The sequence below is a fragment of the Rhinatrema bivittatum genome, chromosome 7, assembly GCF_901001135.1.
Source record: "Rhinatrema bivittatum chromosome 7, aRhiBiv1.1, whole genome shotgun sequence".
NCBI lineage: Eukaryota > Metazoa > Chordata > Amphibia > Gymnophiona > Rhinatrematidae > Rhinatrema > Rhinatrema bivittatum.
The window spans coordinates 300,895,780-300,913,231 of NC_042621.1; the positions used below are offsets into that span (position 1 = coordinate 300,895,780).

The 17,452-nt window shown below is 48.7% G+C and overlaps 1 protein-coding gene across 1 annotated transcript in view; it reads right to left on the reverse strand.

Moving 5' to 3' along the window:
- The window catches only part of HSPA12A (heat shock protein family A (Hsp70) member 12A), a 113,570-nt gene that overhangs the window by 39,133 nt on the left and 56,985 nt on the right, over positions 1-17,452 (reverse strand). Inside the window, 3 exon segments of the mRNA XM_029610481.1 lie at positions 7,896-7,946; positions 7,948-8,001; positions 8,881-9,067. Of these exon segments, the coding sequence (XP_029466341.1) occupies positions 7,896-7,946; positions 7,948-8,001; positions 8,881-9,067 (292 nt within the window).

A 17,452-nucleotide genomic window follows, 5' to 3' on the forward strand; every position in this document is an offset into this window, starting at 1 on the left:
TCCTGTCCACAGACAAGGTTATCCCTAAAATGGGGAAATATAGCTTGCAAGCCACTGTAACCAAAGAGTAGCATCTCTGTTGCAGGGTCATAGAAATATAGAAATGACAGCAGAAAAGGACCAAATGGTCCATCCAGTCTGCCCAGCAAGCTTATAGTAGCATCAGCTGCGCCATACAGGTCTCCCCCATAATGGTAGCATCTGCTGAACCAGTCCAATTTTCCGTTACCTCCTGCGATTGAAAAGGGAGCAATGTTGGAGTTGCATCACAAGTATAAGGTTTATTGGATAATGATAGTAACAGCCACATCAGAAAGTTACCCCCATGGTTATTTGTTTTCCCAGACCATAAAATTCAATGTCCTTATTGGTTGCTGCCTGAAACTAATTCCCCTTTTCCTCTTTTCCCCCTGCTATTAAAGCAGAGAGCAATAAAGGAGTTGCATCAACAGTATGAAGGCTTATTGGTAAAGGGTAGTAACTGCCACACCAGCAAGTTACCCCCATGCAGTCTTTTCCTCATTTCCATCCTCTAGCCTTTAGGGATCCACAGTGTTTATCCCAGTGTTTATCTTTGAAATCTTTCACTGTTTTTGACTTCACCAGCTTCTCTGGAAGGGCATTCCAGGGATCCACCACCCTCTCCATGAAGAAATATTTACTGACATTGGCTCTGAGTCGTCCTCCTGGGAGTTTCATTTTGTGAACCCTAGTTCTACTGATTTCTTTCCAACAGAAAAGGTTTGTCGATTGTGCATCATTAAACCCTTTCAGGTATCTGAAGGTCTGTATCATATCTCCACTGAACCTCCTCTCCTCCAGGATATATATATTTCCTTCAAGCTCTCCTCATAAGTCATTTGATGGAGACCCCCCAAACATTTTTGTCCCCCTTCTCTGGACCGCCTCCATCCGGTATCTGTCCCTTTTGAGATACAATCTCCAAAACTGAACACAATACTCCAGGTGAGGCCTCACCAAGGACCTGTACAAGGGGATTATCACCTCCTTTTTCTTACTGGTTATTCCTCTCTTATGCAGCCCAGCATTCTTCTGGCTTTAACTATCGCCTTGTCATATGGCTTTGCCTTCTTCAGATCACTAGACAACATCTCTCTCTTGCTCTGTTTACAACAGCCCTTCACCTCCCATCACATATAGCTCCTTTGGATTACCACACCCCAAATGCATGACATTGCACTTCTTGGCATTGAATCCCAGCTGCCATATCTTCGACCACTGTTCAAGCTTCCTTAAATCACATCTCATTCTCTCTACTCCTTCCGGCATGTCCACTCTTTTGCAGATCTTAATATCATCCGCAAAAAGACAAACTTTACCTTCTATCCCTTCCTCTCACTAAGATATAGACAAGGACCAGTCCCAACACCAATCCTTATGGCACTCTGCTTAACACCATTCTCTCTTCAGAATAGGTCCTATTTACCATCACACGCTGTCTTCTGTCCGTCAACCAGTTTGTAATCCACGCCACCACCCTGGCGTTCACTCACAAGTTTCTCATTTTACTCACAAGCCTCCTATGCGGGACCTTATCAAAACCTTTGCTGAAATCCAAGTAGATGACATCGAGTGCTCTTCCTCGATCCAATTCTTTAATGACCCAATCAAAAAAGTCAATCAGATTAGCCTGACAGGATCTTCTCCTGGTGAATCCATGCTGCCTTGGGTCCCTCGCCCCCCAACTCCCTCAGCCATGGATATGGCGAGAGGTTGAAAGGCATACTTGCCAATTAGATGGACTAGAACCCTCCTAGAACCGAGGTAGGGTTCCACAGGTGAGAATGACTGGCAATAGTGGTCCTCCACGAAAAATGCCCATTGAGCTCAGCAGGTACCAAATGTGATTCCTGGACAGGAGAAACCCCTAATCCTCACCAGGGAGCTATCCTGAAGAGGAGACTCCTAATTCAATGGGGAGACCGAATTTGTAATGGCTCCCTCATGAAACAGACCTGCTGTGCCTTAGGACGACCAAAGGAGAGTGTTACTGCCTGACCACCTCTCAGATCCTGCAAGGAAGAGAGCAACTGCCAGTCAGAAGCAGTGACATCCCTTCTCCGGGAAACGGAGAACAAGGGACACCCATTGTAGGGGTGGATAACCAGACGTCCATTGAGGGCCCATAAGGGTTGCCCTGGAAACCCAGTCATATCTCCCCTTCCTGAAGGGAGAGAAAAGCAATGGGAATTGGGACTCCTGATCCCAAAAAACCTTCCAACTTTCCAGATGAGAGTTGGGTTACAGTCACTGATCACTGAAGTTCAGAAGCAACCAAATCTGCCACTTGCGGCTATCTTCATGTGGGGTAAGCCACCACGGTATTCAATGGAGGGACCCCAGCATAAGTGGTCCAATGACTGCTGCTGCTGTCCTCCAGTGCTGGCCTACAAGGAGATGTACTGATTCAAAAGAATCAAGGCTCCAGTTCAGCAATAAACCTGCAAGAGACGGAGCCCCAGAGGCTTCCCCACAAAGGGGATTTCTAACATGGGAGGGGTCAAAAGACAAAGTCCTCTTCTGAGGAAAGAGAATACTCCTGACACTACCCTCCTGGTATCCACTCCCATTGAGGTTCGACCAGGAATGCAGTCTTAGGTCAGTCCTGTGGCTGTGGCGCACAACCTGTGCTCGCCATGAGGCAAACATTCACACAATAGAGGGCAACTGGAAGAATAGTTCCATACACACCAGTACTCATACAGTGGTATCCCATCCTACAGATGGCAGCACACCTACAAACCCACCCACTGAGCTTGTAGATAGAATCCCATGGAACAGCAAGGACCGAGCACCACCTGTTAGAGTCAGTGGCTGCACACTGCCAAAAAGCATTCACAAAGTGTGTGTTGGTGCTTTCCTCTCCAGTGCTCTCTAGCACCTTATGGTGCAGAACATACGAGGAGGCCGATACAATGATGAGACAATGGCAGAACCCAGGCATGGTTGTGTATTGCATCGACAGAGAGAATCTACTTGGAGTAGATGATCCCTACCATAACCGACCGCACTTACTGCGTTCCACTGTCACACTAACTCCCAACGCAGTGAATAGGAACAGTGTGATGATGCGTTTCCAGAACCACTGGGGCTCTGACTATGGCATGGTGCTGGGAGACATTGTATGGCGTCACCCCGATGGTACCCCCAGTTCCTGAGAATGCTCCAAGAGGCTGAACACAGCCCTTGAAATTGTGTTGGGAATAGCTCACCACCATTTCCTTCATGGAACAGCTGCAGCTCATGCTGCTCTGCAGTAGTGTCCTGCAGCCTCCTATGGTAGTGTCCTCTGTGGTAGTGTCCTGATGCCCACCGTGGTGGCAGCACCCATGGGGCCCATAATGCTCACGCGCTCACCAACGAAATATTGCGTCAATGGCACCAAACCATGCTGCACCCAGGATTTCAATGGTGCTTGACCATGTCTTGACCAGTTCGACAATATATAGTGCTATTCCCAGTGCCCCAGGCACTTGCAGACATCGACAGCCTGGTGGCACTGATACAGACACCAATGCCCAAAGGCATCGATGGATCTGTGGTACCAAGGATGCCAGGGGTACCTGCAGGCAGAGTATCTGCAGCCCCAACACACCTCATTGATGCCCAAAGGAACCGATGACTGCCGGTGCCATTGACAGTTCCCCTCGGTTCACCTATACGTCAAAGTGCATTGACCTCGCATTGGCTATGGTTAACGATAGCCTCAACAGCAACCCTAGCACTCATTAGCACAGATGATGCATGAAGCCAGGCAGGGCCTCTGATACCCCTCGATCCCAGTGGCTCAGGCCCCCAAGATCATTGGCATTCATGGTGCTCGATAGCCGAAGGCCAGTGAGGAGCAGCACAATGCCCCTCGATGCCCCATCTGGACAACACAAAGAAGCCTCGAGGGCATCGGACCATTGCACCTGGATGCCTCAGTGCTCCAGGGTGCCTTGGGTAGATGGTGACCCCAGCTCTTGACAGCACCAAGTTCACCGATACCCCTGTCGCCCAAGGGCTTCAGTGGCATTCAAAGGTTCTTAGGAGCCCCGATGTTCAATGGCAACCAGGGCAATCAATGGCGATCCCAGTGCCTCATCAATGGTGCTCGACATCATCGAGAACGGCTATGAATGGCATCACTGGCCAAAACGTCTGATGGCCTTCATGGAGGCCCCGCACCTTCATAGCATCAAAAGTGTAGATGGTATTGAGGCAGCTCTGCACCACAATGGCATCGAGGCCAGCCACGGCATTGAAGCCATGCACCTTGATTGGCTTGAGGGTGTTGACGGCATCGAGGGCGGCTCCGATGGCATTGAGGGGGACCATGGCGCTGATGGCAGTCTTGGTTCTCGACACTAGAGGTTGGTGCCGCTAATTCCGCCACATCGAGACCCAAGGTGCTTGATGACGCTAAGGTAGATGCCGTTCCTCCAGTTCATCAAGACTCTATGGCGCCCGCAGACGCCTACAATACAGAAGGTATAGCCAGCACAATTGAATTGTGCATGGCGGTAGCTGGCACAAGTGGCCTTTACAAGGCGGTCACATACCTCGATGGCATCGAGGGTGCCCCTGCACCATGACAGCAACAACGTAGACCATGGTGCACAATGGCAGTCCTAGTCCCCAATGCGGTCCTGACATCGATGTATCAGATCATCGGTGCATTGGTCACAGATGTGCATGGGCAGCTGATTACTGGGCATGACGCCAAAGGTGCAGCAGCAAGGTGCTTACCCAGGCTTCTGCACATCCTCTCTCACAAGGAGACTGCACTACCATCACGGCAAGCAAGAGGGGAGGCTACGTCTTCCAGGGCTCCTGCCTTTGGAGACTAGTTCCTTTGAATGTGGGGAGGATGAGTTCTCCCCTCCCCCACAGGAATGGTGTGGTCCTCGACCTCTTCACTGTCCAAACCTCCATCAATGCCGATCAATCAGTGAAACGACATGAACTCCTGCCCAGATAGAACCCAGGCAAGTCACCAGGCTCAGCAGCCTACCCGGGTCATCCACGGACTGCATTCTGTCAGGCTTGCCAGCACCTGAGAAAGATGCAAAAACAGACAGAGCAAGGAGAGGACACAGATATCAAACTGCAGATGCAATATTTATTTAATAAGGGATAGTATTAGACTCTGTAAGGCTGCACAGTGACTAAGGCCCGCCATGCACCTAGCAGACAGTGGAAAGAGGAAAAAAAAGGAAAAGAAAAAAGAAAATAAAACTACTATAAAGTAAAAGAAAGAAAAACAGCTGCAGGTCTAGAAAAAAATCAATTTCAAAAACTGAGGACAGAGCAAAGCTGTATATCGTGATACACACAGCTCCAGCGACCACACGGCACCATGAAAAAAAAAAAAAGAGACTGAGTGACTCTGCCTAGAGGGCAGGGTGATAACGACAGCTGCACATGCTCAGCAGGGCATGTTTGAAAGTTCTAGAATCTTTGAGATCAAAGTTCCGGACCAGTCTCTATCTGATGATGTCACCCATGTATGAGGACTACCTTCCTGCTTGTCTTCGGAGAATGTTAGATTGCCTGGGGAGGAGGAGTATGAGTGAGGGTGTGTGACAGGGGTAAGAGAAGGGGGCTAAAGGGTGGGGAAGGATTGAGAGGTGGTGTGAGTGGCCTTGAGGACTAGAGAGGGGGGGGGGGGTGAAATGCAGTGGAAAAGGATTGAGGTACTGTGGAGGGGTGTGAGAGGGAAGGGATGGTCTGTGAAGGGGTGTGAGAGGGAAGAAATGGGTGTGTGAAGGGTATAAGACAGAGAAGAATGGGCTGGAGACCAGGGAAGAAGCAGGGGATGGTGAGGGGATGAGAATAGGGTGAGTAGAGATTGGTGAAAATGGGGGACTAGGATGGGTGAAAGTTAAAGGAGACTAGGATGCTGGAAAAGGAGTGAGAGACAGGGGAAATGGGAGAGTCAGAAAGAGGGTTGGGTAGGAGAAGGAAAGCAAGGTAGATAGGCGAGAAGTGAAGAAGTGGACTGAGGACTGGAGGGCTAGAGAGGGGAAAAGAGGGGTGACATTTTAATTATGTGTGGATAGAAAGGCAAAGAAGAGAAAAATGGAGAAAAAGACAAAAGCGAAGGATCAATGTCTGAGACAGATGTAGGGAAGGAAGGGAAGAAGACAGGAGGAGAGAAGAAATGGAAAGTGGAATGGAGAAGACTCAATCACAAAAATAAAATGTCCAGACAGCAAAGGCAGAACATATTTTTAGGGAGTGGAATGTGTCAGCTTTGGGAATGTGCATTTCTTATGTCTTTGCATTTTGCTCAGTTCAGGAGGAAATGCATTTCTCTTTCTCTGCTGGTGCACTGCATGCAGAGCTGGGTTTCTTGTGCTTTCTAGTTCCGTTTTTGTCTGCACTTTCCTGTTTTTAATTTGCGGTGCCTTACTTTCTATTAGGTAAGGGTGGGTTTGTGTTCTGTGTGCGCGCATCAGGTGAGGGATTCTGCTGGCACGTTTGTCTGGCTTTTCTGTTTTTCCAGTAGAAGGTGTACTGGTGCTCTAGGGCCTATAGTAATAATATTTGCACTAGTGCTGCCTCTTCCCAGGTACAGCTGCTGCTGTTTGAGTCTGGGGGTTTGTTATGGTTTGTCAGATTTTCTTACAGGCTCTGAGTGTCTCTTTTGAAGGGCTTTGTGTTACTTCAGAAAGTTCCTGGCAGTAGATGTATGTGTTGGCTGTTCTTCAGGTGACACCAGAACCTGAATTTGTTTTTTTAATACGATTTAGTTGGCGAGGGCCTGTCTCTTGGAGAGTGTTATCCCGTTTGGGTATCTTAGTGGGGGCAGGGGAGCCTTCAGCCGTTTCTGACGGCTGCCACCAGTTACTGATAAAGGACATTTCTGCCCCAGCTCTGTGCTGCCTCCCACTGCCTGACGTCATCACCGAAGGCCGGCTCGATGTCACGCGTGTCAGAGTTGTCAAAGGAGACGCTTCGGGCCCGGCCTTTGTGGATATCAGACTGGGGAGGCAGCTCGGAGGGCTGCTCACATGTCAGCAGCAAATTTTCTGCTGCACCACCAACTTCAGCCGTCAGCCTGCGCCCCTTAACCACTCCTGGGTCAAATCTTGATCCACGCGGCGGGCTTCCTAGAGAAGCACTCGTATTTCCCACCATATTTGTACGTCTGCCAATTATCCTTATTTGCTGATCTGATTCTTTAAAGAGTTTTTGTTTTTTTCTCTTGTTTTTCTAATTCTGTAGCTTCCTTCCCTTTGTGTGCTGGTGGATTTTCGCCTATTTCTCCTCTCTGCGCTGTCTCCTGACCTCCTCTGCCATTTTGTTAATTGTGCCAGTAACACAGAAGGTATATAGGCAGTCACGTTTAAGCCCCGATCCTCAGCAACCATCCAAACTAGCTTTTCCTCTGACTTCTAAAAAAGCATGTGCATGAAAAAAATACAGGTAGAACAGGAAACGAGAGCAAGGCTTTCAGGGAACAGCTGCAAAAAAGTAACTGATGCCAATTTAAGTCTAATTATCTCGAGCACTACCAGCCTGATTAAAAAAAAAAGCTTCCAAGCACACTTTGATCTGCTGCCTGTAGATGTTGCACCTCAGGCATTCCAGAAGCAAGATGCCTGGCAGGATACGGATATTAAGCAGAGCATTAGCAGTAAATGCGACAGAGCGCCATTGTCCCTGGGGCTCACGGAGGATTTTCATTCTTGACATGGTTTTATGCAAAAGAAGAAAAATCATTGTGAGCTTTTGGAGACACTGACCTCTACAGGATCACCCTGCCAAAAAGAGAGAGAGAGCGAGAGACTGAGAACGAGGGTATAAACGCGTACCACGGACAGACTGGACAGAAGCTGAGAACGGCGTCCCCACGTGCACCGCGCAGACGGCACGTTCCCGCCTACCTTCAGCGCTTGCTCCTTAAAGAACTGCAGGGCGTAGGCAAATATGTCGAGGGGCTTTGACCTTCTTGCCGTTGGCAGCCGTGAGGTCCGTTTCCAGGTTGAGGTTCTGAAAAACAAAAGAAGAAGGCCAAACGCGGTTAGAGTGCCACGTGCCGGATGTGTCTGACCAGCCCGAAGCAGATGAAACGGTTTAGGAAAAGCTGAAATTGATGGCTGCAAATGGGGGCTATTTCCACCCCTCTGCATCAGTGGACTTGGTTCTGAATTCACTTTGCATCACGACCTCCTGGAGGTGCAGGGAAGGGCCCAGCCAGCAAGACCGGCTCCTGGGTCAGCAGATTGAAAGAGGGCAGTGAACAGACCTCTGGGGAGAGGAACGCGCAGCCACCACCACGTCCCGAGTAAGCTGTAGGGTTTCATTAACGGAAAGGGACATGGCAGGGTTTTCGATCTGCCTGAACCTTCATGGGAGCCGTCACCTGGTGGAGAAGGTGGGAGACACTGCAGAGTGACCGCAGCTCACTGCAGGAGGCGGCAGGTTCAGATTAAGTAAGCACATCAGTTACAGACGCACAAAAGATGATCCGCCTGTCAGAAAATATCTGGGAATAGGCCTGCTGTGGTGGGCTCTGTGGTTGCACGATTGCTTATAAATAATATCCCAGGGTGAAGGCGAGGCCACCAAGAGATGTTTGACCATTCTCACACCAGAGAGGACAAGCAAGGAGCATAGCGTTTCTGCCCTTATAAGTTTCTGAGGCAAAAGGCCCCTTTTAACCATCATTTTGAGCGGATATGATCTACAAGCCAGTGATTTCACGTTATTTTCACATAAACTTACTGCTCTTTCACCCTATTGTGATGGCTCACGGGAAAGAGTTTCCAGTAAGGCCCCGTCCCCTCCATCGACAAAGCGCGGATAATTATTTGCAAAGCCCTCGTCACCAACCAGGGCGATGGACCCTCGGCAGGAATTGTTACTCACGGTATCAGAGTGCAGCTTCATCTTGAATTTCTCAAAGTAGAGCCAGTGCTTCGACTCGCTGAGGTCCAGGTCATGGTAGAAATCTCTGGCCGCGTAGCCGAAGCCATGAAACTTCCTGTCCGGCGTCAGAAGCATGGTGGTGGGGGTCTTCTGACTGGCGACCCCCGGATCTCCGCCCTCCCATCGCCTGTGGAGGAAAGGCAGGTGCGTGACCTTGGTGTTGCAGGTTGGTCTTTCCAAGGCCTTTACAGCAGGCCTAACGCAAAATGGCAGCTTCAAACAAAAGCAAAGAGTAAAACTGGCACTGAGGCGTGATTGCAGGTTAGTTGGGATAAGCCATATAAAAATGGACCAGTAGCGCCAATTATTGAAATTTCACACCTACAAGACATCAAACAAGTACTAAGTCAATATTTTTCCATCAAATCCTGGGAACGGCCTAGTACTACTGCCAACTACCCAATGTTTTCTTCCTGAAATAAATAAATAAGGTCTGGAACTCACATACAGGATGCACGGTTTTGTTTTTGTATTTTTTTTTTTAAGGCCTATAGGGCAAATCAAGCAGGTGGAGGAAGAAGAACAGATACTTAGTACCTGTAAATACCCCAAGAAAAAAAGCAGCCATGTACCTACCTCTTCTATACTGCTAACTGACAAATGCAGCACTGTACAAATACACATGTGAGCCTGGGGTCGCCAATTCTTTAAAATGACCCCAAGTTTATTTATTTATTTATCTATCTATCTAGCTGAGGGTTTGAATTTTTCAGACCACCCCGTTAGGCACCTCCACCGAGGCTCCTCTGGACTGGTCAGCGGTGCTCTATAAAAGCAGCTGGCGCTTGCGGAGCGGTCTGGCTTTTTAGTGCTTTACGTTGCAGCTTGAATTCTCCCTACCATTAGCGTGCCCCTCCTCCCCCCTGTTTTATAAAAGGGGGAAGTGGCTTTTTGTACTCTTGTTAACGTTTTTGGAATGTAGGGAAGAGAGGTGTATTGCTAGATCCCCACTTTTATACTCCACGGCCTGTGCCAGTATCTCCGCAGGTCTGGACGGGATTGTCTGGAGAATGAAGAGAAGAAACGAAAGAGCCATTTGTGTTTCTGGATTTTCTGGGATTTTTTTTTTTTAGATCCCCTGCCTGCCTATGGAGGATATCCCCCTGCCTTGGAAGGCCAGGAAGCTGCTGCGACTCCCTCTGTCCAGTTAAAGAAGGGGGCGGCAGTATCTGGTTTGAGAGGAAGAGGGGAGTTTTTCGGTAGAGACTTTATTCTTGTTTTACGAAGGAATTCTTTGGCCACCAATTCCTGCCCACTTAGAGGAGGAGGAGTGGATATTTTGGACTTTAAACATCTTTATGGGACTTTGTCACCTAAAGCCCCCAGTTTACCATCAGAGAAAGAGATAGGAGGTCTCAGCCCTAGTAGGAACCTATTCTAAACACTAAAAAGTAGGGGTGTGCATTCGGTCCCTTCGTATTGGCAATCCGCATCGGATGTGCCAATATTCGTTGTATTCGTGGGGCAGCGAAACGTATCGCGATTCCCCATGGATATAACGAATTTTCGCCGAATTATTCGGCCGCCAATTTAAACAACCCCCCCACCCTCCTGATCCCCCTCAAGACTTACCAAAACTCCCCCTATGTTTGAAGTTTCTATTAGCTTGACATAAATTGAACAAAAAACTGAAAAAATGTGCTGAAAGTCAGCGTAAAAATTGAAAAAAATGTTGAAAAAAATTTAAAGTAAAATGGACCAAAACCCATAAGAAAGAGTCTGGTTAAAATACCTAGACCCCGTGAGACATGGTCCTACAAACATAGGGGCGGATTTTAAAAGGCGCGCGAATAGCCTACTTTTGTTTGCGCTCCAGGCGCAAACAAAAGTACGCTGGATTTTAGTAGATACGCGCGGAGCCGCGCGTATCTGCTAAAAACCTGGATCGGCGCGCGCAAGGCTATCGATTTTGTATAGCCGGCGCGCGCCGAGCCACGCAGCCTACCCCCGTTCCCTCCAAGGCCGCTCCGAAATCGGAGCGGCCTTGGAGGGAATCCTCTAATGCCCTCCCCTCACCTTCCCCTCCCTTCCTCTACCTAACCCACCCGCCCGGCCCTGTCTACACCCCCCCCTTACCTTTCTCCGGGGATTTACGTAAATCCCGGAGGGGAGGCATAAATCCCCGCGCGCCAGCGGGCCTCCTGCGCGCCGGGCCGCGACCTGGGGGCGGGTACGGAGGACGCGGCCACGCCCCCGGACCACCCCGGGCCGTAGCCACGCCCCCGTACCCGCCCCCAAAACACTCCCAGCACGCCCCCTAAACGCCGCGCGGTTCGGGCCCGCCTCCGACACGCCCCCGACACGCCCCCCTCGGAGAACCCCGGGACTTACGCGAGTCCCGGGGCTCTGCGCGCGCCGGTAGGCCTATGTAAAATAGGCGCACCGGCGCACAGGGCCCTGCTCGCATAAATCCGGGCGGATTTACGCGAGCAGGGCTCTTAAAATCCGCCCCATAGTGTGTAGCTATTCCTTTATAGTGTATAAAAAGATACTGGGTATACCAAGATTTTGAAGTTTTGACTACAATTGTGGTACCTAGAATATAGATTGTATATAAGGGCCTATAGTGTGTGATTGCCAATGGCCATATGACAGGGGCTGACCAATGGCACCGGTAGCCCCTGTGATATAGTAGGGCAAAGGCTATTGGCGCCATTTTGAACTGGTACTGAGGGTGTGAGAGTGCTCCCAGACCCCCGCTGGACCACCAGGGAGTTTTGGTAAGCCTTGGGGTGGTCAGGAGGGTGGGGGGTTGTAGTAAATTTAATTTTAGCCGGGTAACGAATAGGATTCGATGTATAACCGTATCGGGACGCCATACGGACGTATGCAACGTATCTGCCCCCCGACGAATACGTATCCCAAATGCAACGTATGGCATCCCTCTGCACATCCCTACTAAAAAGAGCGTGGGGTTTGCCATCCAAAGGGACACTGACTCAGCTTAACTAAACTGAGAATGAATGAAGATTATCTGGAGACTTTCTATTGTGAATTGGACTTTAACAAAATTTACTGCAACCAAAATTATTTAAACAGCTAACCAGAGTGTCTCGTGTCTTTCTTCAGCATCGGAAGTACCCTAAAGCAAGGTCATTCCCACAGCGAGTACATGAATGAGAGCAACCGGAAGAGAAACTAGGACTGTGTGATCTGATCTCCACCCCTGTGAGCCTAGGGCCACGGAGGATTACCCTCAGCACCTGGGGGCCAGTGGACTGTGTTAACAGGAGGAGGAGGAGAGTTGGGAGTAAGAGTGGCCCCGGGGACTACTCTCGTGCCCCTGCATTCCGGGAAGTCCCCAAAGAGGTTGCCCGCATAAGAGACTCCCAAAGTCTCTAATCAAGAGAGACTTTGGGAGTTCCCTTCATTAAGAGAAAGGTTAAGCCCAATTCGAGTGTGAGCAGAAGAGGCAGGAGCAGCCTCAAAGGTGGGGCTCTCAGACCGGATCTGAATAAGGCCGGAGAGGGAGCAAGATGCACTGACTCAGGAAATGTTATTCCAAGCGTAGGGTGCAGCCAGGTGCCTTGCCTCGGACACTGGACAGGACTGGGTCATATTAGCTCTGATGTCACAAACGACAAACTGCGAGGAGCTGAGAGAAGATTAATTAATCAAGACGTAACGTGGCCAGACAAGGGACCAACCCCCGACCCACATCAGGCCGGACTTGTCTTTAGCTGTGAAAATATCCATCCCACGAGTTTGCTGTCACATCAGCGGAGGAGGGTGCTCCGTTTGAAATTGGTTTCGTTCTCTTCTGCCTAATAGACAAGAGTCTTGATGACGCCTTATTAAAGCCCTGTGCTGTGAGGGCTCCACCCGCTCCACAACCCTGTTCAAGAGATCGGCAAGAACAAGAGGTCCCAGGGGGTGTGAACCGCGCCACCAGTGCCGAAGACGTTCCATTAATACCTTTGCCTATGCTTGTGGATCAGACAGATACTGGAAGAGTCGTCAGCTGCCTGGACGAAAGCTAATAAGTGTCACCCGAATCACGCCAAAACGGAGTTTCCCCGGCTAGGGAAGTCTTCACTCTCCTAAACCCCTTTTTCTGCCTTTTCCCCCCCCCCCAATTCTGACACCCATGCCAAGAGCCAGGCTTGCAGCTTAGGAGTAATTACTGATACCCCTTCTCTGAACCGTGAGGCCCAGATATCCCTCTGTGGCCAAATGTACATTTTACGAAGAAGAAAGTACCCATTCCTTGGTAATGCAAATTTTGAGATCTGTAAGTCATACTCACGTCACATCGATGCTTGACTATTTCAACCCCTAACCCCCCGTGGCCAGACTCAAAAAAGCATTAAGATTTCAACTAATTTCAAATACTGCAGCCCTTTTACTTGTAAATGCTAAATTTGGTGATCGTTTAAGCCTCTATTAATGAAATTGCATTGGCTTCCAATTTGTTTTAGTGGAGAGTTTGAAGTTTTAGTTCTGGCTTTTAGAGACCTGAGAGGTAACGGCCTGCCTTACGTAACCCACTGCCCGTCTCTGTACGGATCCAATTGAGTTTTAACATTCCTCCTGGGAATTTTATTTTTAAGTACTCATAAATCTAGGTTTTCTGGGGCTGCTCCGAAATTATGGAATTACCTGCCTGGAGAGATCTGTTTGTGTGAGTTTTGCACACAAGGTAACTGTTTCCAAGCATTAATTGGTTGCTTTTTTTTCATTGTTATGGTTCTCTGTTTTATGGAAGTTATTGCTATATTTTAATTTGTGAATGTTGGTTCTTTGTTTTTTATGCATTTTACTATTCTTGTTTATGGATCACTGTATTAAAAATGTTTTTACTTGCAGTACTGTGTTTTGAACCTTTTTTTTTAGGGTTATGAGTCAGATAAATAATACTTGTAAGTTACAGATATCACAGATTGTCCTGTGCTCCTGGCACCTTTCCAGACCACCCAAGTGTCACAGATCTTCCAAGAGACTCCTTGAACCGTCTGCCGTTTTTCCCCCCTGGAACAGTGGTAGGAGCTGCGCTGCTGTGGAATAAAAGCAGGTAATGCGTGGTGCGGGCTCAAGGACAGATCCCAAACTTGCCGTTCCCTGTGACAGCCCCTCCTCCCCTCCGAAGCCATTTTATTTATTTATTTATTTGAGGTTTTTATACGCCGACATTCATCTGGAATATCGCATCGGTTTACATTAAACGTTAAAAACTGCACATGAAATGCGCTTGACATATAACAAGAGAGCAGGTATATATAGAACAAATTAACGGGGTACAAGCCTAGATGTATGCATGATAAATATGGGAGACAGGGAGGTTGAACGTAACGGTAACTTAAGGATTAGGGGTATTTAATCTGAGCGTGCCGCACTCCCCACTCAGGCCTCATCAGGGCCCTTCCTCCCTAGATTCTACCCCCCCCCCTTTTTTTCTTCCCCCCCCCCTCCTCAGTCCCTTCTCCCTCCCTTCAATCCTCTTATACCCCTACCTCTCCTTAGAACCCTAGCATCACGTCTATTGTTTTTTATATACTTTTATTCTGGATTGAAATCTCTCAGTTAATCCGCATTAAGTTTCTTATGGTTTGCAATTGTTCCAGAGTTTCTCCATACGTTTTGTTTGTTCTTACATTCTAATAATCAATGTTTAATGCTCTAATATTTAATGTTATCTCTAACGTTTCGAATGTACGATTGCTCTAATTGTTTAAGGTTCAATGTAACGCCCCTCGGCAGCAGTTATGTTCCACTGTAAACCGGTATGATCTGTATTTTTTTACAGGAATGTCGGTATATAAGAATTCAAATAAATAAATAATAAATAAATTTACAATGAAAATACAATGCTATTTGAGATGAGGAAGATCTTGAAACAAGGAAGCCGAGGATCTGTGCTGGGAGTGTAGGGGTGTATGATTAGGTATACGCTTGTGCGAATAACCACGTCTTTAGGTTTTTTTTTAATGCTTTTAGGCAGTCTTCTTGGCGGAGGTCTACAGGCATTTTGTTCCATAGGGCAGGGCCAGCTATGGAGAGAGCACGTGCGCTGGTAGAAGCCAGATTGTTGTTTCTTGGGGAGGGGGATGCGTATGGAAGCAAGATATTGGCTCCGAGATGGCATACACAGGTTTCCATCCTGATACTGCAAGGAAAAGAGGGAGAGAGATGCCAGGCGGAGAAAGAGCACACACATAGCGACTGCTCTGCAAGGGCTGTGGGACCGGTGGGGAAGTTTCCGGATCCAATGGCTTGCAAGATCCGAGGCAGCATGGTTTTACCATTGACGAATCTGGTCAATGTCTTCGATTGGCTGACCAGAGAGCTGGGTCAAGGAGAGCACCAGATTTCAGTGAGGCCTTTGACACGGTTCCACATAGGCGAATTAAACTGAGTGCCCTTGGTATGGATCCTAGAGTGACTGAGTGAGTTAACTGGTTAAGTAGGAGGCAAAAAAAGAGCAGTGGTAAATGGAGTTTACTTCAAGCAGAGGGGTCGTTACTAGTGGCATGCCACAGCGATCAGTCTTTGGACACGCTCTTTTCAATATTTTCATGAGTGACATTGCGGAAAATTTATCGGGAAAGGCTTGTCTTTTTGCCAATGATACCAAAATCTGCAACAGGGCAGACAGCCATGAAGGTGTGGAAAACATGAGGAGGGATCCAGTGAAGCTTGAGGAATGGTCCAGTGTCTGGAAGCTACAATTTAATGCTAAAAAAATGCATTTAGAATGCAAAAGCCCAAGACAGAGAAACTGTATAAGGGATCAAATACTTCTAAGCATGAAAGATGAGCAGGATCTGGGGGTGATCATATCTGATGATTTTAAGGTGAACAAACAGGTGGATAAAGCGATGGTAAAAGCCAGAAAGCTGTTTGGCTGCACAGGGAGAGGAATGGTCAGCAGAAAAAGGGAGGTGATATTACCCCTGTATAGGACCCTGGTGAGACCTCACTTGGAATACTGAATACAGTTCTGGAGACCCCACCTTCAAAGGATATAAACAGGATGGAGTCGAGCAGAGGGAGGCTACTAAAATGGTCAGTGGTCTTCATTCTAAAGCATATGAGGACAAACAAAAATCTAAACATGTAAACCCTAGAGCAGCGGATCTCAATCAGTGTGTCACCAAGCACCGGCAGGTGTGTCGCGCACTTCCTGATCTCCCACTGCTCTTCCCTCCCCTCTCTTCCACCCCAGCGAGTTGCACACAGTTCTTCAACAAACACTGCTGCCATTCCTGCCCGGGCTATCAGCAAATTCAAGCCCAGAGGGGAACAGCAGCCAGTGTTCATGGAAGCCGTCTCCTTTCTGACATAATCCTTCACCGCCGCAAACTCGAGGCAGCTAATTGCTGGGTTTCCCCGACAGCCGAGCGGCAGGAAATCCCCGCAGCCGCATTCTCAGCTGACTGCCCCTCTGCTCTGCACCACGATGATCGCAGCACAGGAAAACAGCCAACTGCTGCCTTTTCACAGCTGCGGGGCTGGGCGGAGACACTCTTGATGCAGTTCCCAATCTGTCACGACTCTGCTTTAATAGCAGCATACTAGCTGCCCCTTCTCAGTCACCTAGTACATATCCAGGATGCCTTGTGCTCTAACTACCATATGTGCTGGGGGAGGGGGGGGGGGTGAGTGAGAAGTCAGAGAGAGTGAGCCAGCATGTGTGTAAAATACATGACAGAAGGTGTGTAATTGAGACTGTGTGTGTAAGTAAGAGAGAGAAGGCATGTGTGACAGAGACTGATTAGGGAGGTGACTGGTGTGTATGAGAGAGAGAGAGATTGGTCAAGGAGGTGAGTGGGGTGTGTGTGAGAGAGTGAGATAGATTGGTCAGAGAGGTGAGTGGGGTGTGTGTGAGAGAGTGAGATAGATTGGTCAGAGAGGTGAGTGGTGTGTGTGTGTGAGAGAGAGAGATTGGTCAGGGAGGTGAGTGGGATGTGTGTGTGTGTGAGAGAGAGAGAGAGAGAGATTGGTCAGGGAGGTGAGTGGGGTGTGTGTATGAGAGAGAGATTGGTCAGGGAGATGAGTGGTGTGTGTGTGTGTGTGAGAGAGAGAGATTGGTCAGAGAGGTGAGTGGTGTGTGTGTGTGTGTGTGTGAGAGAGATTGGTCAGAGAGGTGAGTGGTGTGTGTGTGTGTGTGTGAGAGAGAGATTGGTCAGAGGTGAGGGTGTGTGTGTGTGTGTGTGAGAGAGAGAGTGGTCAGGGAAGTGAGTGGGGTGTAAGTGAGAGAGAGAGATTGGTCAGGGAGGTGAGGGGTGTGTGTGAGAGAGAGAGAGAGATTGGTCAGGGAGGTGAGTGGTGTGTGTGTATGAGAGAGAGATTGGTCAGGGAGATGAGTAGTGTGTGTGTGTGTGTGAGAGAGAGATTGGTCAGGGAGGTGAGTGGTGTGTGTGTGTGTGAGAGAGAGAGAGAGATTGGTCAGGGAGGTGAGTGGTGTGTGTGTGTGAGAGAGAGAGATTGGACAGGGAGGTGAGTGGTGTGTGTGTGTGAGAGAGAGAGATTGGACAGGGAGGTGAGTGGTGTGTGTGTGTGTGAGAGAGAGATT